General features: G+C 50.6%; 1 protein-coding gene across 2 annotated transcripts in view; it reads left to right on the plus strand.

Annotated features, from left to right (window-relative positions):
- pio (zona pellucida domain-containing protein piopio) overlaps positions 1-27,597 on the plus strand; it is a 105,386-nt gene that overhangs the window by 56,088 nt on the left and 21,701 nt on the right. For both annotated transcript variants that reach the window (XM_089547694.1, XM_089547695.1), the window contains exon 3: positions 6,214-6,271. In XM_089547694.1, coding sequence (XP_089403820.1) covers positions 6,214-6,271 — 58 coding nt within the window. The remainder of the gene's footprint in view (positions 1-6,213; positions 6,272-27,597) is intronic.

Raw genomic sequence — 27,597 nt, forward strand, 5'->3', positions numbered from 1 at the left:
TGGCGCTAATACATTGCTATACTGTAGCACGCTTTGCCCCTGTCCGCCCTTAATAAAATGATCTGTTGGCTTTCTGAAGGCTTCTTGGAGACAGATATAGAAGTTTCGTATAGAAATTTCGTTTTGTATATTCATAGTCTCTAGACTGTCTATAAGCAAAAGTCTACTAAAAGTGTATGACCATAAATCTATAAATTGTGTATAGACTGTCTATTGGATTTGTATTGTCTGTAGACTAGTCTTTTTGATTTGTCTATAGAAAGTCTATGGATAGATAGATACAGAGAGGGGAGAAAGGCAGGGATGTTAGCAGAAAGGTTTCCGGTTGGAGTCTATGGGCTTTATTCACAAAAGTCTATGGAGAGTTTGTAGACTGTCTAAGGAAATGTTTGTAAGGGCGTGCGCATAATCATATCAGATACGCATTTCTTTCCGTTTATAGGTCATAAGGGCAGCCAAGACAGTGGCAAAACTGGAATTTCGCCAGAAAATTGGGAGAGGATGACGCAGCACTGCTTCAGACGCAGTTTCATTCTCTACTTGTGACTCCATTTTCTTCCGGCAAACGTGCGCTCGAGAAACATCATCTTTCCCCACGCAGAAACATGGTGACCACCGCCACTCCGATGCAGCATTACCGCTCTATGGGTGCGGTTTCTGTCGCGGGAGCTCTAAGCGATTGGTCATCGCTAGTAACGGGGCTCGAACTGCTTTTCGGCTCAGCGTGTGGCAAGCATCCTGTCAACAAAAAGAAAAAGCTGTCTTCCTTCGACCGCGGCAGCCAAATAATTGGCCGTTATATGACAAGAAGACAGAACACTTCCGCCCTGGGTGCACGTTAAAAACTATCGCCTTGGTCAGTGGTCCGAATCACGCAGTTGCCCTCCGCCCTACGGCATCTTCGTGGCTTTGGTGACTTTTCCATGTGCGCACAAGCCGTGACGCGTGTCTGGCAACTGTGACCCCGTGCCGGCTGTCTCCGGCGAGCTTGATTGACTGTTACACATAATTGAAGCTGTGCAGATCGCGACTGGCCGTCCAAGCGTGCCGCGATGCGTGGTGTCTGCGCTTCCAGCGAAGCATGGAGAGCAAATCAGACTTCTCGCGTTGCCGCTGCTGAAGAAGGTTGGGCAGACTGGCTTCCTGCGACGGAAGGTGCCGGTGATATGCGAGCGAGAAGGAAAAGGCAGGAGAGGGTGGGCCGAGGGAGAGGATGAGGGCGCTGGACAACCATTTTTACTCCCCGTAATTGGCTTTATCTCGTTTCAGATTGTTGTGCACGTTAGTGTATTACTCATTTCCTTCGAGAATAGACGTTCTTCCTTCGCAAAACGGCATCGCTGAACGGCGGTCTGGTGCCCCGGTCGCCCGAAGAAAGGAGTTATATACTTCGACCCAGAATGCGCGGCGAGGGCTAGCAGAGAGCGACATTTCCAAACAAACGCTGGTATCACGATAAATGCGGTTACTGGGAGACAAAAATTCTTGTGCGCCTATTATGGGATATCACCGTAATCGGGTTATACAGTCATGGTTTGGATCCAGCGTCCAACATGATCGTTCCGCACCGTCCGTCCCATTTAATTACTGCGCAGTAGGGGTTTTACTCGTTCTCAAAATACGCTCGACCGTATGCAGTCTTGGGATGTGGCTTTTCTAGATTACGTTGTGATCGTGTTGTCCGTGAACGCACTGAACATATTAGATGTTTCGAGTCGCTCCCAGAAAGCCGGTGCGCGAGAAAATAGGAATAAGTGTCGTCTTCTTGCCTTTTTGAGGCCCGCTTCCTTGAACGCAGACCAATATAAAGGACGAGGGGATTCCATTGTGAATCGTGTCTGAGATGCGAAACAAATGCGTATATAGTTCAGTGCGCGTCCGCGTATGTGCTTGTTTCAGTTTTCGCTAGGTACAGTCTTGGTTAGTATAAAGCGGGTTCTTTTCAATCCGATAATTAATAACCTGACACGCAGCAGGGGTCGTCTGCGTACGGAGCCAGGGAAATGCAAATTACCCCTGCCCGGACGGCTATGGTAATTTGCATTGCCCTGCGAGCCTCCGCGTCTTTCGATGAGCCTCCTCTATCGCTGAAAGCAAACAAACGATCTTTGGCGCTCGTTCGCAGCAACTCACCCGTGTGCAGCCAAAGGACGGAACAAGATGCGCACCGCGCTTAAATGCGCGTGTATCGCGGTTTTCCGGCGCACTGAAAATACAAGAAGAAAACGCTTACAGACGTGTGCAGGGCCGGCCGCTGTTTGCTCGGCGCAGCGTATACATGTGGAAAGGATCGCGTGTTACGGTCGCTACAGCATTCGCTGATCAGTCCTGGCCAGGTTAGCCGATGGCTGGACGCCCAGTGTACCTCCCCTTATAAGAATGGTCTATAGACAGTCTATAGACTTCTTATTGACTCTATTGACTTTCTATAGATATTGCTTTTTGTCTATTCATAGTCTATGGACAAAAGTCTGCTAAAAGTGTATGACCATATATCTATAGATTGCCGACAGACTGTCTATGAAATTTGCATTGCCTATAGACTGTTCTCTAGGATTTGTCTATAGACAGTCTAGAGACTTTATAGACAGTCTGTCGGCAATCTATAGATATATGGCCATACACTTTTAGGAGACTCTTGTCTGTAGACTGTCTATAGACTATGAATAGACCAAAATCAATATCTATAAGAAGTCAATATAGTCAATAAGAAGTCTATAGACCGTCTATAGACAAAAGTCTACTAAACGTGTATGGCCATATATCTATAGCTTGCCGACAGATTGTCTATGGGATTTGCATTGCCTATAGACTGTTCTCTAGGATTTGTCTATAGATAGTCTAAAGACTTTATAGACAGAAGTCTACAGACGCTCTATAGACTGTCTAGAACTTTTTTTGTAAGGGCTTACGAACACGCAGCGACGGAACATAGTACTTTCTCGCCGTCGCCTGATCCAGCATATGATCGCGGCCCATTTCCGCGCTTGAGCAAATATAGCACATCCGGGCCCCTTTCGTTCTCTCACTTGGGCAGCTGTGCGCGCTGCCAGCTTGCGGTTTGCAATTTGGCGAAGCGTGCAGCTTTAAGCAGCCCAGCGACCGGCTCGTGAAAACCCCCGCTTTCGCCGCTAACAATCTGGCGGCGGTTTCAAGCGCCGGCCATTGCACAATGCCCGAATTAGCGGTTTCTATACCTCGGCGAAAAAGTCGAGCGGAAAAACGGCTAAAGCACAGTTCTGGGGGGAGGGAAAAAAACGAAGATAATGGAAGGCCTCTTGGCGGCGGTGTCCGGCGGAAGCAGCTACAAACCGCTTTCGTCATTCATGTTCGCTGAAAATGACCCAGTGGCCAAGTGCCCGGTCTATTTCGGGCCGTGGGCGTTGCTTTGTTTATGTCGGTAGTTACATTTTTATGGCTTTGAAAAGGAAAAAAAAAAGAATCCGCATTTGTTCTTAACGAGCAGAACGCTTTGTGTTCCCCGCGTTTTTAAAGGGACTCTTCCGACGTGAGCAAATGCGGGTTTTTGTGGCCATTTTTGCGAGACATTTCGGTTAAACAGTGGCTATTCAATCTGATAGGGATATCCAGCTGCACGACGTTCAACCGAGAACCACTGCAAACATTTCATAATTTGTCAAAACTTTCACCCGCTGTTGATAGACTGATGGGATGCGAGTAGCCACGCGAAATGGAAGTAGGTTGCAAATGGGCTACCTTTGACGTTACTATAAGGGGCAGGCCCGGAGGGGGGAGTAGTTTTGCTTACAATGAAGTACAAAGTGATACACGTGAATTCTAAACGTTTAATTTTTCTGAGGAAGGTTTAATTTTTTTTTATTCATTGTGATTGTGCGCAGACAAAAATTTATACTCTTACACGTCACCCACTGTCTTATTGCTCTCACGCATGTCCTCGTCAGACCCCACGTGTACTATAATGCACATTTCTGTTTTACGGGATCTAAAAAGTGGTTGGGTTTCAACGCGGTTCAACCGAGTAGACGTGCTAAAGCTGTGTATTCATTCTTCGGCTCTTCTTTCTAGAATTTGCATGTGTACGCAACCGCGTTTCTTGCTCTTCATCTTCACACCGTTTCTCAACTCGGCAGCAGCTGGCGCGACGCCATCCTCCCATTGGCTACAGCTGGCGCGACGTTCTCCTCCAATAGGCTGCAGCTGCCGCTACGTCCTCCACTAATAGGCTACAGCTGCCGTGATGTTCTGCTCCAATAGGCTGCAGCTGCCGCTACGTCCTCCACTAATAGACTACAGCTGGCGCGACGTTCTCCTCCAGTAGGCTGCAGCTGCCGCTACGTCCTCCACTAATAGGCTACAGCTGGCGCGATGTTCTTCTCCAATAGGCTACAGCTGCCGCTACGTCCTCCACTAATAGGCTACAGCTGGCGCAACGTCCTCCTCCAAGGCTACATCTGGCGCGTCGTCCTCCTCCAATATGCTACAGCTGGCGCGACGTCCTCCTCCAATAGATTACAGCTGGCGCGGCACTCCTCCGAACTAATCCGAACTTACCCGAATTACTTCGCGGCTTGACAGAAGGTTCTTGGTTGGGACTGACCCCATTAAGTAGTGACGCATCAGGTCTGCAGCATCAGTGCTACTGGAAGTTCATACAGTACTCACCGACCCCCCACGCAGTCATCTTTTCAATAATTGTGTTGCAATAGAGGTACTCTCCGAGCAGCCTTCTAATTTGGTTGCGTTATCTCGATCATCTTCTTGCCTTCCAGAAGCCAAACAGCTCCAAAGTTTCTTGCTTTTCACCATGAGTATTTCTGTAAATATACGTCGTAGCATGTGGCAGCATGTTCCTGAAAATGTGCAGAGCTCCCAGCAAAGAGCGCAGAGAATATATATATATATATATATATATATATATATATATATATATATATATATATATATATATATATATATATATAGTTTTTCGTTTATAGGAACACCTAAACTTCGGATATGCATTTTGGTTAACTCTAGTAATCGAGTGCCACCGTGTCTGCAATTTGCGCCGGGGCGCAATTACCCTCCATTAAATTTGCAGCAAGTGCTAAATCTTTCGTTCGCGCAACAAATCAGATCCCCTCCCGGCTAACCGAGAGTAGCATGCGCGACTGCGGCAATAGGCCTCACCCCTCACGGCCAGACTATTAGGAGGAGCGTTATTCTACAGCTCACGGGCGCAGCACAGAGACAACCAACGCTTACCGCGCCTGCCGTGCAGTGCTGCGTTCAGGCCGCCTGTAGCAACTATTTATCTCGCTGCAGCCAAGTGGTCATCAATTCTGCTTGGTGTGCACGCGATAAAAAGCAATATCGTAATCGCCGCAGAGTTGTTTACACACTGGGGGCACGCTTTCCTTGCCCTAATGGTGGCACATAATCGAAGTCGACGGCGTCCGCCTGACCCGCTGACCGGCTGGTACGGAAACCCTTTTTTACCTCCCGAGACGCGCCGGAGGCAATGGGCCGCCACTTTCCCCGTCCACACTGATTCAGGGGCGTGTTCGGAGGAGTCCCTCCCCGCCCTGGGATGCGGCGCTGAGCGTTCCCAAAGGGTGCAATTAGCCTCCGAGTGCGATTGCGCCATTCATCACGAATCGCGCCGCCGAGTCGTGCGGGGAAGCCAGGGGAGCTGAGAAAAAGCTGGGAGGGGGGGAGGGTGTGGGACAATCGGAGCGAGATGGGAGGGAGGCCTTGGTAGGTCCTTCCTTCTTTATTTTATTTTCTTACTTCGATAATACTGGCCTCCTCCGATTTGGTGTTCGCCGGAACAAGGCTGCTTTGGTCCGCGGGAGGGCTGACCGTTGATTGAATTATTGCGTGAGCGCTTGCATCGCCCCCTGAAGGCGCCGCGCAACCCTTTGAATACCAGACTGCTGTGGTTTTCGTACTCATTGCAGAGGATCGCAGGTGGCTGCGTATAGTTAAGATGAGAATTTTTTTTTTTTGCTTCTACTCCGGCACAGCTCTCTGTGTTAATGGAAGCAGTAAAGGTGTTTAATGAAACGATCTTTAATGGCAGCAGTTAAGTATGAGAATGCCCTTAGCTTGCTGTTATAATTCCTTCCGTGCAAGATTTGCCCGCGATGTGTCGCTAATAGTGGCTCGAATGGTGACGCATATCGATAAGAGCCATTACCAAGCTTGGCAGTACTTCTTTCACTCATGTTGTATTTCGTCGATTTCTTGCAGGCCTTCCTGGCGGCATGCACATCTGGCCAGGAAGACACCGCCGTCTCGGCAAAAATTGGTGAGTCACGCTTTGATTGCGGCGTTAGTGTCCACGCAACTCCTGGTCAGACTTATCAAGTGTCTAAGAATTCGTGACCTGAGAAGGCCTCTGGCTAGCGAAAGTAAACCCCCTGAAATTTGTAAAAAAATAATGGGACACTAATAACGCGTTGTAGACCTACTTAGCGCTGCGCTCAACATTGTCCGGAGGGGGGGCAGGCAGGCAGCAGCACGAATGCGTACAGTCTGTCTTTGTCAACAGTAACCAGGCTTCATGGTTTGCGTCTCATTCGTATAACAGAGCCCTCACGGCTTCCCTAAAGATCAAAAAGTTCTTTGAAGGTTAGAACAGGGGTTCTTCTTACCATACAGAGATTTAAAGCTTGAGGGCTGGCATAATAGCTTTAATACACGACTGAGAAGAAAAACGTGCAGCCTGGTTATTTTTGACAAAGACTGTACCTTTACACACGTGCCTAAAACTGCCGAGAACAAGCGGGAACAAGGTTAAAAGCACGAGATAACGGCCTGCAGGTTGCATTTTTATGTAGTTTTTGCTTTCAACTTGGGCGAAAGTTCTGATTATCGCCAACAAGCGTGTCAAGCTTATGACTGCAAAGGTTGAGGAAGAACCTCAGACAGCTAGCCAAGGTTTTCACAAAACTTGTCTTTGTCTGGGCAATGCGTTCATTATTTGCAGAGGTTAAATAGAACCTTCGATCTGAGGAGGAAGCACTGGTGAGGGGAACCCTCTTTCTGAAGCGCTGGTTAGCGGATTGAGGCTCTCCTATAGTCCTTCTTCATTTTGTTTTGTGTTGTCAAGAACCCCATCTTCCTACCCTCGGTCTGTGAGCTTTTAACTTGCACACTTTACACCGTCTGCAGACTCTAAAAGAGCATGAACACTGCTCCTAGCCTCTAATATCTCTCCCCCTCCTTTCCCTGTAATCGTACAACGTATTACATCACCGCTAGGCACCGCACAACATTTTCTGAACGCCAGTGACTGGAGCTGTTGTCAAGGGTGTCGCCAAACAGAGCTCTTCGCGATTTGGCGCATGCACTTCTGGCTGCGGTCTGTCGTTCGCTTCCTCGGAAGAGCAATTCTTCAGTCCTGGAGAGAGTTTGTTCTGTTTGTTACTTCCGCAGACGGCAGGAATTCGCCGACATCAGCCCTCTTGCTCTGTTCAGCGCCCCCTTTCCAGACACAGCGTAGGGAGAGAGAAGAGCATCGGCGCGTGACCACGCAGGAATCTTCGTTCCGCGTGGGGCTCACGCATGCATGTCCAGCGCGTGAACCTGGTAGTCCCCGCAGGGTCGCGAAAGAATACGTACGCGGCTCTGCAGGAAGCCCCGATGCGCGCCGCAAGAGATTGGAGGGGGGGAGGGTGCTGCGTACAAGAAGCCCTGTGAGCCCCACAGCCCCAGAATGCGTAAGGCGCTTAGCGCGATGCTCACGGGCGAGCTTGTTGTTGCTCGGGTCAGCAAGCCACCAAGGCAGGAAGCGGCCATTAAAGAGGGCACACAATCTGTCGGCCTCGTTTTGAAGGAGTGGGCTTTTTTTAGCTTTTTTCTCCTTAGCGACGCGTTATTAAAGGCCGCATTCGTCTTGGTCGGCAGGCGCTTACTACTTCGTTCTGCGTAATAGTCGCGTAAACGCACTAAACGGTGCTTGCTCGAGCCGCCGGTGCTTACCGCTGTATGCGCCTTCTCTTCTTCTCTTGGCACATCGTTAATTGGGGACTTCTGCGCCTTGCGCCAAGCATAATTTACTTTTCATTCTTTGCCAAAATTTCCTTCAGCGTTTGGGCATTTGTCCTGCGGTTGTTGTGCACGTCTTTCGCAGCACCGAAAATGGTAGCGTGGAAACCTAGCTCCCAGTATACGTACCGTACTTCTTAGTGAATTACGGTAGCAACGCCACTTTAGATGTCAAGGAAAGGTTCAAAAAACGCTCCATTTTAACTATGGTTTAACCCAAAGCTTCGGCTCTTCATTCCATTTCTCTACAAGCCGAACAGATCGCTTCTGGTTCGTGAAATCAATTTCCAGTGAGATTCCGGTAGCTACGTTGAGATTGAGGTGATCTTGTTTTGTGCGTGTGCGCGCGCAGCTCACGGAAGTTCTATTTCCAGCGTGCGTTCATTGGTTTATCATCGTGCGCCCAGCTAAACCCACCGTAGTAGAAAGACCTACTCGCTGGTTTTTAATCGCTTTCTGCCGTGCGCTAGCTGCGACCGTCCAACGCTTGCGAACTCTGTGAGCTAGCGAAGTCATCCTTCATCTCACTCTCGGCCGCTTTCGGGTATACGACTCCTTCCCACTGGTGTCCTCTCTGTGACCCTAATAAACCACTAGTTGTGTGTCGTGTGCATTACGCATTCGACCGCCTCTTCTTGATTTCAGCTAGGCCATCGCTCGTAACCGACACTGCTGTCTTCTTAACCTTTGCCGTTAAATGTTTGCTGTTTGGTGGACACTCAGTGCGCCATCATCACCGCAGCGCCGCACTGGCATCCCGTCGGGGGCAAGACACAGACGTCGGGGGTCTCCGTTTTGGCGTGACTTGGCGCGACTAGGCGTGACCGACCCGTTACCCGGCGCCCAGCTGTGTACAAAAGCGACGTTCTTCGGCACACACGCGAAGCTCGTGCGCGCCGCCTCCGCACCGCCGTCGCCGCGAGGAACGGGTCAGCTGTTGCAACGGCGTCGGCCGACGGATCCGTGTTATTGTGTGTGTCTAGGGCGAAAGGGCGGCGGAGGGGGGGGGGAGACACCCAAGGTCGGGCTTCGCGTGGGGCCACGGAATCGCGCCTTCATCCTCTCCCTCCTTCAGCGGCCACCATGCTCGTCGGATGCGGCGACGTGGGGCCGGCGACGAAAGAGAAAGAAGAGGCAAAGAAGAGCGGTAAACGTAGAGCAATGCAGACGATGCGAGGGCGAGGAAGCCGCGCTTTTATTTCTCCTCCGTGTCTCTTCTTTCTATCAACCTCCTTCTTTCTTTCTTTTCGCTTCCTTTCGCGCCATGGGTGTGCAATAGGCAATATCGAATGCGCAGTCTAGAAGGGGCGCTTCTCCTGATAGCCTGTGGGAGATGCGGGAAAGAGACCCACTCAGGGCACCGGCGCGTGGGTGTCGTCAGCAGATCTCTGCCAACTTTTACATTCGGCTATCAAAAGAGGTATTTCTTCGTGCTTAACCTTCATGACGAGGCTGCTCCGAGTCATGCCTCTTTACCTGCGAAATCAGCGTCAGTATTTACGTTTACGGTCGCGCGGCAGGAAAACATTGTCGGCTTACTCAGTAATCCTTGGCTGAAGGATGTCTATTAAAGCCGGTGTCAGCGGGTAAGCGAAAAGACAAAGCAGTGCTTGAGAAGCTACAATTAGCCCTTCGCAGTATTTTAAGCGCTCGTCTCTCTACGGTAGCACTTGAGGGTTGTTTTTTGTTAGTTTTATTGCTTGCACTCGCAGCTATGATCCGCCGCCAGCCCAGATTATTAAGGAAACAATGGGAAATAAGCGATCACAAGCGGGCGTCAAGCTCCGACAGAAAGGACCAGCGGAAACAATGTGCTAAGACTGGCCCTAATAAACCTTAAACGGCGGCAGGGTCCAGGCAGAAACCAGCGGTGACCGCGTTTCGGACAATTACCCGGGCGCTCTGTTTAATGTTCTTAGTGGGAGCTGGCCTCGGCCAAGAGCCCTTCGATGCGACCCGAAGCCGGGTGATGTGGGCCAATAATGACACTTTTGTTGCGAAAGCAACACTATGCGAGTCGCCGAGCCATTTCGCGGAGCTGACGGAAGGCCATACTACGCATGCGCGAGGAGCAGTGACGTCACATGGCGCACAGCTGGCGCGCCGCCGCCGCTCTCGCCAGTTGCGCATGCGCAGTAGCGGCACACAGCTAGCGTGCCGGGGCTGCCGCCGCTGCCGCGCTCTCTCCATCGCCTCTCTCTCTCTCTCTCCTCGTTGCTTTCGCAATCCTGCAGGTTTAACCAGAGCTAAACCACTGCCAATTTTTTGCACGCTGTTTGCCATCGCGGACGGCGCCACTGCAGGCGCTGCAGTGTGCCCAAAAGAGACGGTTTCGATCTGCTAAGGCTGTAGACGAGTGCGGAGCGTGCTAAGCACGGCGTAGGTACTGTCCGGGAACAGTGCGAGTGCCTGGCGCTATGGGACGGTCTTCTAGTGCGAAATTACTGCTTCACGAAGCCTGACCGGCTCCTCACTGAGTTTGTGTCAAGCTTCACCTTGAGAGTGGCCTTGGCCAAACTATAAATGAATAAAAGAAATATTGCCGCGACTGGGACTCGAACCCGCGGCGATGCAAACAGATAAGCTTTGCTGGCCAGTGCACGAGAGCCCTATGCTCTCGCCGCAGCCGACCACCCCTAGTTGTTGTTGCTGTTAGCCTTTGAAAAGATGGCACATACCCACACTGGGGGATCGGTCAAGAATCGGGAGGTAAAGGTTGGTATTCACCTGTACGTTGTAAAGGCAAAAGGAAAGCACACGGGAGAGCAACACCGGGGGAGTCTACCACAAGCAGGGCAGGGAGTGAAAAAAGGTAGGAGTTTGGATTGAAGAGAGAGAGAGAGAAAGAAAAAAAACGAAGAAGTGGTTAATTCAAAATTTAATAAATCATAGAAAATAAAATATTGTAACCTGTACCAAGGCAGTCGATGAGCTTCCAGCAAGAAATTTTTAACAGCGGCGCAAACGGGCCTGTGGTTGAACCCAAGCGTGGTGGCGCCAAATGATAGCAAGAGTGGGCTGCTCAAACGTAGGCCAAGATGCTGTAAGGACAACTCCAGCAGTCTTCTTCTCAAAGAGGTGAAACGACGACAATGGAGCCAAAAATGATCGATAGATTCAGGCTCATGGCAAAATGCACAGAGGGGAGATAACGCCAAACCAGACCTGTGCAGACAGAAATTTAGAGGAGGGATACGGCACGTCTACTCGGTTTAACTGCGTTAAAAGCCTACCAATTTCTAGATTGTCTGCCGTTTGGAACAGGTGCGACACCGACGAAAGGCATGACTCTACGTCTCTGGGGGCTTGTATTATGTAGGAACAGTCTTTCTCAAAAGTATACAGCACAAGGGGTTTGTTTCAGGAACTTGCTCCGGGGCTTGTTGTACGTCAGCGTTCCAATTTTCTCGGAGGTGATAGGAACTCTCTTCCGTACCCCTCTGAATGTAAGGAATTTCACGGATGCTACAAGACATCCACCTCAAAGCTTAGAGGCAAATCCCCTAGGCTGTAAACTTTTGAGAAAGGTTGTACAATAAAGTGAACATGCGCTTTAACAAAACGCAGTATTTCCGCACGCCAGGCTGATAATACACACACGTTATGCAAAGAAACGCGAAACATGAGGTGGACACCAGGAGGAGGAAAAAACTGTGTGAACGACGCTTCAGTGCTACATCCCGAACTGAATGAGACTTCAAGCATGCGTCGGCTATGTGAACAACGCCTAAGAAGGAAGCCTATTGTGTTTTAAATAATTACAGTTCACCTTGGTAACAGTTCACTAAGATGAACAACGCCCGCAGGCTCGAACTGCTAGCGCTGACCCTCGTACCTGTCTCTACATCGGTAGATAAGAACTAATGTGCTGGACACTGTGCGTTAAGAATTGCAAGGAGTGAGACCTGGTGCCTTGGCTATTAGTGCCACATGTATTGTACATTCCTAATGATTTGCCATCGTTGTAACAACCTACAAGGGTGCGGTGAGGGGCTAGTTGGTACGGCATTATGAGAACAAAGAAAAACTGCGCAAAAAGGACGAGACAAGAGAGAACCACGGGACAAACGCAGACTAACAGCTGATTTATTCCACCAACGCCTCCTTCCTTCAACTATAAAGCGCATGCGCACGAGGGATAAGAAAGAACGGGAAATTATTCGAAGCCTTGGAAATTGTGACATTAGGACATTACAAATGTGTTAGCGATGCTTCCGTACACCTGCAGCGCAAGGAGTTGGACATCCTTGGTTTCAGATGGTTGTGGCTTTTGTCTTTGTGGCTCGTGCGCATGCGCTTTGTAGTTGAAGGAAGGAGGCGTTGGTGGAATAAATCAGCTGTTAGTCTGCGTTTGTCCCGTGTGGTTCTTCTTCTCTCTTGTCCCGTCCTTTTTGCGCAGTTTTTCTTTGTTCTCAGATTGTAACAACGTTGTTATTATATTAGGAGCAGAATTAAGAATGAAGGGGTAGTAGCCCTGCTTCCTACGTCCCTCAGCGAGAAATTTTCCTTCGACAAGTCGTACTGATCAGCACTTTTTCTGCGAATAAAGTTCAAAAAAAAAAGGAGGTGCAAAAAAGAATGCATGTCTTGATGCTGAGCAGATTGTGATAGGTGCTGACCTACACGCTGTTGCCCTGCACCCTTCCTCCGTCCTAATAGGGCCACGCTGCCACCGAGCCGCGAAATCGAACTTAACACCGACACCATCGCCCTTTGTTCCCCACTGCGCTATCCAGTTAGATGTCTCTAGGTTACGTCGCCCAAACCAGGAACCTCCGGAAGAACGCAAGCAGGGGAGGGGGACCTCCCCGAGGTGGCGCGGAGACCGTGAAAATTCCTGGCGTCTCGCTCCAGCGGCTCCGAAGATGGCGGCCCGCGATAGGCGCCGTCCGCGATGGGAATGCCACCCGACTATCGGGTCATAATGAAAATGACGCCCGACGGAACTCGGCCGAACAAGACGCCGCGGGACCGCCCAGCGGAATACTAATCGACACGCGCGCCCTGAGAAGATGGTGGCCACAGGTCACGCGTGCGAGTTCGGGCGCGACCGGTGCTCCACCTGGCGGAACTGATCTGCCCCGAATGGGGTGTCCGTTGCATAAGGAGCGTTGATATTCACGCGCCGACGCCTGCGCGCGAGAAGGCTGCTGCGTGGCGTAGTGTTAGGTCGAACGTGGGCTCGTTCTTATTGGAGATGTTAATCGGGAGGCATATCTGCTGTTAATGGGGACAGACGCTCTTGTGTCCTCAGATAATGTGCACAATATTGAGGAACGTTTGGTAACCTACCAGGACCGAACCGTCCCTTCAAGGTCATTTTAGATAATCAGTGCGCTCGTTTGTGGGCCTGAAACCGGGCTTCAACTGTCGCCTAACGCTGTGGCTTCTAGTGCATAGTTGAGTTCAAGGCAGCGTGTGAGACACATTGTTTGCATACCCAGTCGGACACAGTGCGGTGGATATCCTGACCCGGCAGCGGACGATATACATAAAATAGAATTTCGTGTGAGTGATTTTTTTTTTTTTTGTCCCTCGCTTGAACTACCAAGGCGTAGTTAAAAGCGAACTCTGTGTCATGCGTTATCCCTGAAGCGTGGAGCGCAAGATGGGTGACCAACCGCTTGTTGAACCTTCAGTTCGCAGGAGCTATTGCACAGAAACATGATTCACGTATGTTCATCGCCAAAGCTAAATGTAAAAAAAAAAGAGAGGGAATGATTGTGCACTGTTCCCACACAGTCCTGGCATTTAACTCCGGCCCGATGGTACATGTAGCCGTAAGCTAGCTTCAGGTCCATTCATCGAAATTTGTATTCGCAGTTAAGAGAAGACTGCGCATATGCAAAAACTCAGTGAGGAAAAACACTGGCACCACACCAAAGCGCAGAAATGCTATTGTCATCTGTGAGGCAAAGCGACGCAGCTGGGATACGCCGAGCACCTATGGGACCCTGACAGGCACGAAAATACCGAACCATACCATGCATAAATAAACAAAAATAGACATTGCCGCGATCGGGATTCGAACCCACGGCGCCGCAAACAGATCAGATTTGCTGGCCACTGCACGAGAGCACAAGGATATTTTTTTTCCTTCATGGTATTTGTTTACATGGTTTTGTACAGAAAGGATACATATACATATGTCTGTGTGTATACACACACACACAAAAACAACTATTTACAGAGCCCCTAGGTAGGCGCTACAAGGCACGAAGGATATCGCCGCCGCCGACCACGCCTCGTGTTAAACGGCAGCACACTCTCGCGCTGAGCACTGCCCATCGTCGTCGTCTTCTACTAATACTGCTGTCAGACTAATATACACATTCTCGCGCGCTCTGCACTGCACTGCGCCGTCTTCATCAACTAATACTACTATAGCACTAATATCGTCGCCAGAGGTGCCCACGATCCTGCAAAGCAAAACAGTGAGCCTACGCAGCTTGAAACACCGACACAGCTGCGCTAAAATTTCGCTTTAGAAAAAATCGTAATCATCCTTCAGGTTTTTTTGTTGTTGTTGGTTTGTTTGTTTTGCATTTTGTTCCCTTGGAAACGTGCCCGCTGCAGACTGGATCGAAGCCGCGAACTCGAGCTTCACTCCTTGGTCGCATGGTTATTTCGTTAGCCAGCACTGCGGCTCACGTGCAGTCGCTCATTCAGTGGATTTATTTTCTGCGCTAAAATAATCACCTTGACCCCGCGGAGTGAAGTGCCAAGCTGAAAAGCATTCGCGTGACTATACAGCTGCGGTTTCTTCCAGATATATACCTCCGCCTGCGCCGACCGGTGCACCTGCTTAACGTCACACGGTTAGCCAAAAGGACGCACATAATCTCGCTTACGTAACTGTCCACTCGTTAATTCGATAAAGAGAAGGGCGATCCCGTCAGCGGCCAGGCGCAGTTAAGAATACAAATGCGAACGGCCGCAGCTGCCGCACTTGTGAAGGTCCTGCGTTTTCCAAGAACGGGTGCCAACCTTCGGCGAGCCTCGGGCGCATCGGCTCTCTAGCAGCAAATCAAAATCAGTCTCGCATGCCAACCTGTGCTGCGCTCGATCAAGTAAGTCGCACGTTTAGAAGCGCCGCACGTTTCCACTGCATAACGTACTTTGGGCTTCGATCTCTATACATTTATTCTGGAAATCCCGCCATGGGGCGATTTTCTTGCTGACGGCTGCCGTGTGTCTGTATCGCCTGACCGTTTAGCATTCGCCTTGGCCGGTTGCCTCACGGCGACTGGTACGATCCGTTACGATTCACTGACATCGTCGGAGAAAAAGTGATACATCTGTGCGGTAGGCCACATATTGCTCTGACACGTGCCCTGTGTACGGGCGTGTTCGGAATACAATATTAATTCTTTGTGGTAAAGTGAAAAAGCACGCAAACGCGTCAAGAGAGTCTGATTCTTGTTTTATTTCTTTTCTCACTGAACAGGTTATCAAGGCTAGCGGTATATTAAGACCATAAAGATGTGAGACGAATGATCGTTGACGCGAGCAGCCTGAGGAAAGAATCGCTGATTTTTTTCTCGCCAGTATTGCACAAAGCCCTTGGTCCATGCGCCCCAATCAAAGAACGTTTTCTTCACCTGGAAAGAGATCTCGACATTGAAAACGGTGCGCGACTTAAAAATCGCAGCCGCCCTACTGTCGTTGTTATCGGACGGGTAGGGGCGGGGCTGGAGCGACGAGGGTGTTGCGCGATGGGGGAAAATCTCGGGTTGCATCTGAGAGACTCTATCGTAATTCCCTCGCAAAAGCCCCGTTATTGCGCCTCTTATTCTCTCTGTGCTCGCTATCTGCACGAGCGGAGTGGCAATCGCGAAGACGACCTCGCGGCCAGCCCTGTCGCGCTTCGACCTTGCTTTTTAACGAAAAAGAACATCAAGAAAAGTGTAGCGAGAAGAGAGCGACAAAAGAGCGAGAGATTCTCCGCTGCAGTCTCGAAGAGACGTGATCACACTGCGCGATGAGGTCGCGGCACCTCTTCGTCGCGCGCCGTCCCGTTCGTTTCCTTTTCGCCGGGCAACTCTTGCACGAGTCTCTACTTGCGAATCACGGAAGACGGCAGAGGAGAGACTGAGATGGCACAAGCGCCCTGGATCCAGTAATGCGTGCAGAATCGCACCGATCGCTCAGCGGTGCGGGGCGTCTACGAGCCTCGTACACGCGCTCTTGCTTTTCGCAACTAAGCGAACATGGCCTGTCTCCCAACACATGGGCGCACCGATGTAGAGCGCATTCAGTGACCACGATGCAGTGAGTGCACTGTCAACCGCGGATAATTTGCACACCCGCGCACAGCAATAATAATCCGTCATCGGCGAAGGAAGGGCGCAGTGTCTGTCTCTCCTTCGGCAGACACGTGAACAGCGCCGCGGGGAAAGGTTTATGGCTTATGATTTTGGGGATTTAACGCCCCAAAGCGACTCAGGCTACGAGGGACGCCGTAGTGAAGGGCTCCGGAAATTTCGACCACCTGGGGTTCTTTAACGTCCACTGACTTTGCACAGTACCCGGGCCTCTATTATTTCGCTTCCATCGAAATTCGACCGCCGTAACCACCTCTCCTGAGTTCTTTCGTTCCTCGATGTCTGGAGGCATGTAGCCGCGAAGTCCGACGTGGTTGGCCAAACGTTTTCTAAATGAAACGTCAGCGTCTGCGCATATCTGTCCAGAGCCGGACGATGTGAGAACGTGAGAACGTCAAAACACCAGGTTATATGCATTTCGATGTGTTCGTATTTGCTGGGTGATAAACATTCAAGCTGGCGCTCGTCTAGTGCCATGTCCTTGGTGAAGCACTTGACCGCTTCAGAGGGATCGCCGAACATGCCCAAGTTTTATTCAACGTCCTCTCGAGAAAGAAAGCGAAAGTGTAGCGAGGGGAACACTTTCTTTCCAGGATCTCTGCCTTTTATTTGCGCTCATCAATCGCCCGTTGTGTCAGACACTCATGGTAGAAAGTAACAACAAAAATGTAGGCGGGAGAGTAAGCCCGCGCCCTTTGTTAGGCGCGGGCTTTCGCCCCGGACGGCCCGCGTGTGGCGGGTGAGCTAGCCCGCCGCTGCTATGCAGTTGCATTGCGGCGAAGCCTGATTGATCTGCGGACCTCGCACCTGGCGTTTTGCCGATTGTGTTGTTCGCACTAGACGACGCGTTTCTTTTTCCCCCAGCAGCGTGGTTAGGAGATTAGGTAGCTCGGCGGAGCAGCACAATGCGCCCCCTCTCTGCCAGCCTCCTGGCGAGGCAGCCGGCATTCCTCCGCGCGCCGTGTCCAACGTCCGCGCGCATCCTCAAGGCCGCGTCTTCCTTTCGCGGCGCGTGTACGGGTATAAAAAGGGGCGCCACATTCCGTCTCCTCTCACCGACTCCACGGACGCGGCCGGCGGCGCGGTCCCACTCTCCCTGCCGGCTTGGGCAAACAGCCGGTCCAGAAATATCACACTCGGATTTAATAAAAGATGAAATGGAACAAGTGGCCGCGTTCCCTGATCCGCGTGCGATTTTAAGTATACATATATTTATTTACCGATAAATTTTCAGCGAGTAGATGGTCACTTGAGGCGGCCAAGTTGAACTAATAACTTTTGTGAAGCGACAAGGCTGAGAGGTTTCGATAGAGACTCATAAAGAACTGCATTGTTAGGAGGCTTCACGTCTTCTTTTAAAGTACTTAATGGACACGAGCTTAGTCTTCACATGGTGACAGCAGGAATGACTATTATTGGCGTTTATAATTTCGGTGCCGAAAAGATAGATTGCACGTGACGTCTAGGCCGCTGCGATGGAGCTCGGAGCATAGCTTCAACAGTGCACACCGGAGGAGATGGTGATAAGCAGATTAAGGAACCGTGCAGGCTGTCGCCGCGCTCCTGCATGGTTTCAAATATGGGGGCCACTATGAAAGCCCGTGCAACCTATGTTGCACGGATTATCCTGCTGTCTCAGCGCCCGACTCCTTGCGTCATTGGTGAATTCATTGTAAGATACCGGGTCTACAAGCATTGCCTCTATTTATTACAGCGAAAATCCGTCTCCTTGGCCCGGCATGGGTATGGTGGCTCGGATAACGGCGAGGAACGATGATTAGGGTAACATAGCTAGAATTTATGGGCGACTGCTTACCACGTTACGTGCAGAGTGATTCGTGCTGGTGCGACCGCGGCGGCTTGCCAGAGGCGAACTGTGAAACCGCCCGTGTGCTGTGCGATGTCAGTGCACCTTAATGAACCCCACATAGTCTAAGTTAATCTGGAGCCGTCCACAAGGCCGTCTGTCATAACGCATGTGTATATAGCTTTGAGCAAACGCCGGCTTGAGCAAACAGCCGGTCTAGAAATATCACACACGGATTTAACAAAAGATGAAATGAAACTAAGGGGCCGCGTTCACTGCTCCGAGTTCGATTTTAAGTATACATATATTTTATTTACCGATAAATTTTCAGCGAGTAGAGCGTCTTCAAGTGCGCAAATCATCACCGTAGTGCCAGTGACAATACGACCGCTATATGGGTGTTTTCTGTTTCTACATCCTATGAAAATATCAGACTCGTTATGTATTTTCCGCTCCTTTCGTGTTACACCATGATCTCATTTTTTTTTTCGCAACTTACGGAAGAAGTGAACCGTGAAAAAGAAAACAAAAATCTGACACAAAACGAGTGCCTCCCATATGCGCTGCTTGAGTTTTCAACGCAGCCAAAAGTCTCTAAGAGAAGGCTCTTTTTCTTCGTGGAGCGTATTCTGTTACGCAGAGGCCTAGAGGAAGACGGAATACACGTTCCGATACAGACCTTGACCTCTGCAAAGGCGACGCGCGAGTCAGCACAAGACATCCTTGCGCCTCCCCAAGGCCGCTCCTCGTACGAGCGCGCTAATTCCGTCCAGGGGTGTAGCTGTTGTACTACGTCCTCATACGACGTCCCCGCGCGAGCTTATTATGAGCGAGTGCGCGTCTCGGGCGACTAGCGACGAATGCATGCACAAAAACCGACGAGGAAGCGTGCTGGGCTTTGTTGTTTCAGCTGCGGCTACCGCTCGAAAGCTACGTTCGTCCCTGTAGGCGCATTGAACATGCGTATTCATCAAATGTGGACATCTTGTGTTTTCATTTCTATAGACTGATAGACTGATTGATTCCCCTTGTCGCAGTTGCAGAACTCTAGCTTAGCCCAATATGCGATGATTCATTACACGAGTACTGATACATTCGGTTGTTATTACTATTTTTACAAATGTAGTCACTCACGTCATGCAATATCGACATAAGGGAAGCATCCATTCAAATAGGCACAATGAGTGTACTCTATGAGGCCGAATCCATAGGCCAGCTTGCCATTCACTCTATGAGTAAGACATAATTCCCTCTGAAACGCAGCTGCATTGCGATCGAGCCGTCTTATGACGTAATCTTACCAGTATTACGTGCATAGTCAACAGTTCGACGAAATTTAAGCTGACCAGGTACCACAAGAACGCTCTGGCCAAGACCAGAGAAATGATAGCTCACTTGCCCACATTATCAAGGAACCGGTTTAAGTATCGAAACGCCAGCTGCATCGATGCAATTTTTCACTTCCAGCATCACGGCGATGCCGCCATCTTTTTGTTGATAAATGTACGTTAGTATTGGCTTTCATGCAGGGTACATCATCGTCGCAAGGACAAACTGATTCGGGCTGGTTTGAAATGTGTACTTGCACAACAACATTGCACTGAAGCGCATCGTAATTCTCCTTCACTTCCAGTTTAGGTTCTTTGCGATGTTGCACTATTAAATAAGCATGACTGAACACATTAGCTATTTTCACATAAACCATGAATCGCTGAAGTCGTAGGTGGCGTGTGCTGACAGTAACATGAACTGAATGGTTGTCCGAAATTTCCAGCCCCGGTTTCTGCATCTTGAGTGAAATACTCTGAATATTTCATAGCGCTGTGTAGGTATTTGAACATGTCCCTTCGCATAAAGGTTCAATACAAAAAACATAGGCTCGACCTTGCGATTCCATGAAAATGGCAGCAGGGTAAGCTGAAACAGTTGCTTCGAACTGTTCCTCTCCTAGCGGAGAAAAGACTAAATTAGCTTGGTGCTGAGCAGATTAAAGGGTGCATTGCAATTGCAGCTGTCGCCTGCAAACACGGTAAGAGGAAGGAAGGAGTTCGTTTCCCTTTTATGACAGCAGTCAACGAACACCTCTCAAAAAACAAAGAAGGGAGGCAACAGTGGCTTAAAATTGCAGTAGCAATGAATTTAACTTTATTCAGGCTGTCACAGAAAATGTGTACACAGGCGGGAGATCCACGAAAAAAAAAGCTGAAAACGGAAGAAAAAAAGCATGCAGTGCAGCAGCACATACATAATGTCTCTATCCGGAAAAAATAACAACAGCCAATAGCTTACAGCTAGTTGCACTACTGACTATACTACTACTAAACTACTAATTACACTACTTACGAGTACTGATTTGCTCTTGGAAGTCAAGTTCCTCTGTACGCTGGAGTTCACTGTGCCTGGTCTGACGAAGGGAATTCCCTCGCTGTAGGATATGACTTATGATTGCGTTGCCCATCGTCCTCGGTGGGACATTTCGTTACATCTTCATAAAAACGCCGAAAGCCACGCAGCTGTGCCAAGCGTGCACGCTGCATAAATTACCAGCTTCTTCGGCCGCCTCCCGTCGGGTGACGCAAGGCATGAGAGCAAACAGCCTACGTCCGGAAGTCAGGGGCGTACTTTTAGACACTTTAGAGACATCATTAACGGCTAGACACATCCTGCAATATAGCTAATGCGGCAGTATCGCTCGGTACATTCAAAGCAGACAGTTTCTTTTCTTTTTTTTTCTGCTCATTTTTCTCGTGGAATGGCTGCATTCTCGACAACAGGATGTTTCACGTTGAGCCAGCCTCGCAGACGGAAGGCGCTTGCGCAACGCTCTTTCCTTCCCGTCTTGACATAACCGCACACGCATTCAGCCGTCGTCGTCGTCGGCAGTGCAGGAAAGAGGCGCCAACGGGGAAGGCGGTGTCCGTGCAGCCGTTTTTCTCAGAACGAGGATAAACGAGTCTCAGACGACGCTCGCACAGTGGCAACATCGTGACGAGGACGCGTTAGACCAAGTGTAGAGTCGTTCTACAGCGCTGAGCGTAAAAACCCGGCCCGTGGTCGCTGCGATGAGCCACACAGAATAGTGTCTGGATTCTGCATCTCTTCACAGAGCGCCTGCGCAACCTGTGAACAGATGTTCTTCTTATAGTTTATTCGGCGTGTTTTATCGGCTTTGATTACGATATACAAGACCTACTTAGACGTCTGTAGCTTCCCGTGCGCTCTTCTCAAGCCGTGGAGCAAGGTATCGAACGTTTTGATGATACAGACGCCCTGGCGGTCACAGCGCTGCCTCGTAAAAGGCGTCATCCTATAAACCGTTCTTCCTCCAAGCAGATACTGTGCCCGAGAGCACGGTTTGGTGCCGCTGTGAGTTTACCGCGCCTTGCGTCCCACTCGCTGAATGCGGAACCTAGTAGGAATGGCTAGACGTCCGCTTCAGTGATCATTTTCAAAGCCAGATGCAATTACAAGAGACGCGAAAATGCTCTTTTGCTTGCCGAGTACACGCCGCGGTACGAACCGGGGCAAACGGAATGCGTGTTCGTCTTTTCTACCGAATTCACTTCGTCGTAAGCTGATGCCAGTGCGAACGGTTTAAGTAACATAATTTATGGAAAGAATTCTTATTTTTCGCGCTCATTCACGACACATAGCTATGACAGCGGGAACCATTTCTGCCAACAAAATTATGTTCAAAGGACGCCGAAACGTGTATGTGTGTAGCAGGGCTGCCGCAGCCTCACGTTGAGGCTTTGGCCGAAACTCTCGGAGTTTTGTGCTGCTAGAAAATGGGTTTCAAGCCTCGCTGCCTCGAGCAGGAAGCTGAGTTAGAGAGAGTGAGCGGCCGATTTAAACATAGGCGTGACGTGATATTATCCGCCGCCTCCGCGCTCGTTTCGCCGTTGCCCAACCTGTGCGACAGATTCGGCGTCCATTACGAGGGAAGGCGCCAGGTGAGGAGATCTTCGCGCAGCGAGTGCTCGCACGCACATCGCCACTTCGGCACCGAGGAGACGAGAGGCGGAGAGACGCAAACAAAAAACGCTGGCGCGCAGCCAGACCGCTGACCGAGACTCGACGGAGCGCCAGCTGTGCACGATTCCACGGCCATGGCCGCCGCCGGACCGACCGTCGCGCAGTTGCCTCAAGAGGTGCGAACGGTGGAGGCACCGGTCCTTGCGAGCCGAATATGACCGTCGCCGTGACCGCGGGTGGTTGTAGATGGGCCGAGTCGGCGGTGCATGACGGCCCGGCTTCTGGTGTTTGCCGCGTGGTTCGCATCCTCAGGCGACGCACGCAAAGCGAGCATGCACTTCGCATAACCGCTTCGTCCTTACAGGAAGCTCACTGCCGCCAATTTGGCCTTCTGCCCCGTTGCTTAGAAAGATGGGAAATAAAGCAGTACACGCTGTCCGCTGTGCTGAAGCTCTGTCGTGTGAAGAGAATGAAACGTTAGCGGCCAGCCCAAAGAGGGAGACCGAGGTGGGTGCAGATAACGGAACGAAGACACGTTGCTGATGAAGTCGAGAGTTGGACGAAAACTCGTCTGGTCGGGGAAAACATACTGACGGTGAAGAAGGAACGCTGACCAAAAGAAAAAACAAAAAAAAAACAACGAGACGTTTCGGCTCCCGTACGGGAGCCTTCCTTCTTCACCGTCAGTACGTTGCTGATGTTCAAAATGAAATTGAGAAGGATCTCTCCACGGTATGTATACACAGAAGAGGTAAACATCGATGGCAATACAAAACTGAGTAAAAAGATGAAGCCGGGAAGTTTGCTGGGATGGAGAGGCTGGGGATTGGCTCCGGCCAGACAAGGATAACTGCAGATCACTGGGCTCTCCCTGTGGTCAGCTTGTGTCCACTGCCTGTGTCCAGCAGTGAATTTCCCTCTGTCGGGATTAATTCTCCGTAAAACGTACTATCAGTGAACAACTATTGACTACGAAGCTTCCCTTTCACTGTCGTTTGCGTAAGTTGGGAGAGAGCAGAAAAAAGAGTTTAGGTACCCGGATCTAAGTCTGCGTATTCTATGTCCGGCACACGTGAAGGGTGGATACGGCTACAAAGATAAACTGAGGAAAAAAAAGAAACTGCACCTCAAAGCTGAAGTGATGCGTAGACCCAGGCTGTCGGACAACTTTCAGTAAAGAACATAGCTCGGGCCTACCGCCGGTCTTCAACAAACGATCTGACTACCGCGTTCCGTCCGTTTCAATCTTCTTTCCTGAACACGGATTTGAATCTTGCGCGCCGCCAAACCGGAACCGGTAAAGCATAACCACCGCCCTGAGTGAGCCAGTTATCGTGACGAGGCATAACCTTACACACTGCGGTGCCTCTTGCATGGGCATGCGGCTGAGAAGGCGCCAGATTATAATCACTTTTCCTTTTTCTCTCTCTCTGTCTTCCACTTGCGCCAGAGAGGCATTAACCAGGATGCGACAATATCGCCTCGCGCACTGCTCATACGTCGAGTGAAATTGCTATGCCGGTCGCATATGTGCCTGTGCGCGCAAGATAGCGATCGTGGTCTGGGCACATCCGTACGAAGGACGGCGACGCGTAGCCATCAGAACCGGTAGCGGCCAGACGCCCCAGCCGTGCCTTTCGCCAATGCCGCGAGGCGGGCGCCGTTTGAGACAGCAAAAAAGTCGCTCGGCCGGCCTGTAACACGTGGCACAGCTACTGCGGACTAACGTCAAAGACTGCCACGAAGCGGACGTGCAGTCGTGTGGTGGTGCAATGCGGTGTCGCGAAGGTCTCTCTCCGACGGCAGATAGCGCCTCCTCGGATAGCGCCGTAGTTGCGGTCCGGTTCTCTTAATTGCATGTTAGAGGGCACCGTCAAAGCATGCGTTCCTGTTTTCACGCTTCTTTAGTGACAAAACCGCCAGGCCTCCGGTCAGAGGGGCTAAACGAAGACAACGGCTTGTTCCAACCAGCACGGCGGCGGATGTATTCGGCAGCCGTGCGCTGTTTGGTCTCGGCAAAAGTATAGTCCAGCAAGGATTCATCAGTTGCTCTTTCTCACACTAGCACGCATGCATTGAGTCAATTGTTATGCTGGACCCTCAGCACAAAAATGATGTGCGAACGGTTGTACATGCGCAATCACCAACGAGATCGATTGATCGCTCAGTCAGTCAATCAATCAATCAAACAATTAATCAGTCATTCAATCAATCAACTTTATTAATAAATACAAATACAGACATTGTCACAGGCAATATTCAGCAGGAGGGCAGGAGGTCGCAATCAAAAGCGGAGTGGGGGGTGGGGGGGGACCCCAAATGTTCCGGGAATGTGGCGTAACGACAGAGTTATTTAATGCTAACCGCCGCGAAAGTTCGAATCAGTACTCGGGCATACAATGCGGCAAACTTTGGCAAGAATAGCAGGCTGAGCCGGATATACATTTTCTCATCAGGTATTGGCAGCGCCCGGCAAGTTTTCTTAAATCGGCGTTCTGAACAACCATACAGCACTTCACACGGAAGCCGCAGGTTTATCGTGACTGGCTTCAAAATTGTAAATTTTGAAGCTGCCAGAGTGCGCCTCATATTTTCACTATGCAGCGTTTGTGAGTATCGAGAAGGGCATGGTTAAATATCTGACGCAGCTGTATGCAACAGACAGCTGAACGCGTCGTCAATCTTTCGCAACACATTACGTGCATACAGTAAATAGCCTAAACGAAAAGCATCAGTCTTACTCTGCCACGCATTTTTTTACGCACTTACACGCTCCAGGTTAGTGCTAGAAGCGTCCATAAACTTCCCCAGCAATGCTTATCTGCATAATTCGCATTCGACTGTGGAGGCTGGTTTCTTCCTTCTCGTTCCGACCATCAGTGAAGAGTTTGTCGCGTACAGGTGGACGAGTTATATTTCACTGCCAGTGCGCATGGCTGCAGTAAATATTCATCACTGAGAACACATTTGTGCATCCACGCTTCAGCCGTGGACTGAAGCTCGCGAAAGAACAGTGAAGGCACAGCGAAGAACCGCTCGCACAGAGCCGTGAGTGAAAAGCTCTTCAGCCGAGTTGGCGTTGTTTGACTGAGCAGGCGTCTGACCCTTTCAGCAGAGCACGTTTAAACAAAGGCGGCCGGGGCGCATCCATTTGGCCGTACGCGGTGAGGGAGAGAGATGCGCCCCAAGACAAAAACGGTTCTAACGAAATCACCACCGCAGGGAAAGGGGCGAGGGCCGTGGCCACAATGCGAGAGTCGCGCCCACACCCTTTGTGGCGGGGCGCGCACACAAAGGACGAGTTGGGCACGCACAAAAGGGCTAACGGAACGGCCACCCGGCAGCGGCTACCAAGCAAACGGTCAGGCGGCGCGGAAGTGTCGGTACCACTCACTGCCTTTGGAGCGGCGGACGAGGATGAAGGATAGCCACGCGCGGCTTACTGGGCTTCGCTCAGGCCATCATCGGTGCCCACATCCCAAGGAGAAAAAACGCGGATGGGAGGTCGGGCTAACCCCGTGCGGTGCCATCGTGGTACAGTGGCCAAGAAGGCACACAGCCAACGACTCCTTGCTTTAACCAACTTTTGAATGTGTTTATAGGGAATACTGTCGCACGTTCGAGCCCCCTGCAACGTTAAAAACGTTTAACGAATGTTGTCAGTAGCGGACACCATGGGCCTAATTAGAAACACTTGATCGGAGGGGGATCGGCCTGACAGATTAGTAAGCCCTGTCCTGAGAGTAATCGTTGGCTATCGGGAGTCGTGACCAAAATCGCTGTCTCTGCGGTCAGCAATTTTGTGAAGAGGGCGTGCAGTCGAGTGCAGCTGCCGCTTTCGCTCTAGAGGCAGTATATTACGGAGTTTTAGAATTGGGGGACCCTATCGATTAGGGGAGTAGGGAAATAGCGGGGCTCCAGTTCGTATGCGCAGGACAATAACCAGGGGCGTTAATAATGTTCAGGGCATCAGCATTGGCGCCCCGCTATTCCCCTATTCCCTTAATCGATAGCGTCCCCCTATCTAAAACTCCCTATTCACTCTATGTGTCACCCGGCGCAGGCATGAACAGCCGCTCTATATATAGGCGTAGGGCATGTGCTTGAGTATGTGACGTCTGTTTTCGGAATTTCTTAGCAGCTGAAGCGTCCTGTGTAGCTTCGCTTCTCCTAGACCAAGAGCCAAGAAAGTAAAGGAAAACTTTCTGTAAGATTAACCGGAAGCTGTAATGCAGCACGCCAGTCCCTGAAAGCAGTTACCAGCATATTTCCGGTGCTCTCTCAAGTGTGTTTTCTTCGCAGGAGGGCGGCTGTCATGCCGAAAAAAAAAACGGCGTTATTCGGCTGGAACGCCACAACCGGCGCTGGCCCCCTGTGTTTAAATCAGCCTAAATTAAGAAAACGAATCAGTTTGAGTCAATGCCTGGAGTTGCATCATATTGTTGTAATGCACCCAGAGATGAAACGTGGGAAGATGAAAATTCTCGCCTAGCTGATGCTCTCTCTGATCGAGTAGTGAATCCCCGACCTGGTATGAGCTTTCCATAGCCCCTGGAGAGCGCTGAATTATTTCAGTCATGGCGAGAATACACTGCGCATAGCGCGTTTGCAATTGTGGTTTCCTGCAAACACGTGCCTGCAAATTACTTTTACCGCTTTGGCATAGCGTTCAGCATTTTTATTGGCCAACGATCACTGTTCACGGTGTGCTAGCTACGGGCACACCGGCAGCAAAATGATCGGGAAGAGTCAGCGAACGCAAAATTAGAAGAAAATGAGCTTATTAAGCAATGGCAGTACATACTCGAACGTGATGAAAGAGGGTTCAGTGATACACACCGAAGCCATTAACAGTGTGCATTGCAAAGGGAAGTCTTTGGTCGAGCAGCTATTTTTTTTTTCTTTCCTTGATGACGTCCCGCGCCCACATGCGTCGCAGTTGGATGTTTCTCTTGCGGTTTTCTTTCGAAGTCCATTTCAGGTCTCGTCCTTATTTCTGTTTCCACGGTCCGGTTTTCCCAACGCGAAATACGCCTGCCTGCTCTCAGCCCATGTAGCCGGCGAACCCAACCGCTGCCGTTCCCCCGGAGGAGACACAGTAGAACCAGCTTCGAGAAATGAAGCGCGATATAGAAACATCTTCATTGGCAACTCTCTCAATCAGGAAGCTGGGCGGCGTTCCTTGGGGAACACGAGCAACGTTCATCGAACTTCCGACGAGCGGCAGCAATTACGACGGCGGCGTGCTTCGGAGTGACACAAAGTAGCAGAAAGCGAAGGCGGCGACGAGACCTCTGCTGCGTGCAGCACCAGACCGCGAGCGACACGAAGTGTGCACCAAGGCGAAAGGAACAATGGCCGGTGTGCCACGGCGGGGAGACGGCAGGCACCGACGCTCTGTCTCCAGCTTCCCGCTGGGAGGCGCGCGGCGCGCCAGCGCACACCGAGGTGCTTCCGCCATGATGGATGCGCTGCGAG

This window comes from Amblyomma mixtum, chromosome 6, assembly GCF_055824585.1.
Source record: "Amblyomma mixtum isolate Tamu chromosome 6, ASM5582458v1, whole genome shotgun sequence".
Taxonomy (NCBI): Eukaryota; Metazoa; Arthropoda; class Arachnida; order Ixodida; family Ixodidae; genus Amblyomma; species Amblyomma mixtum.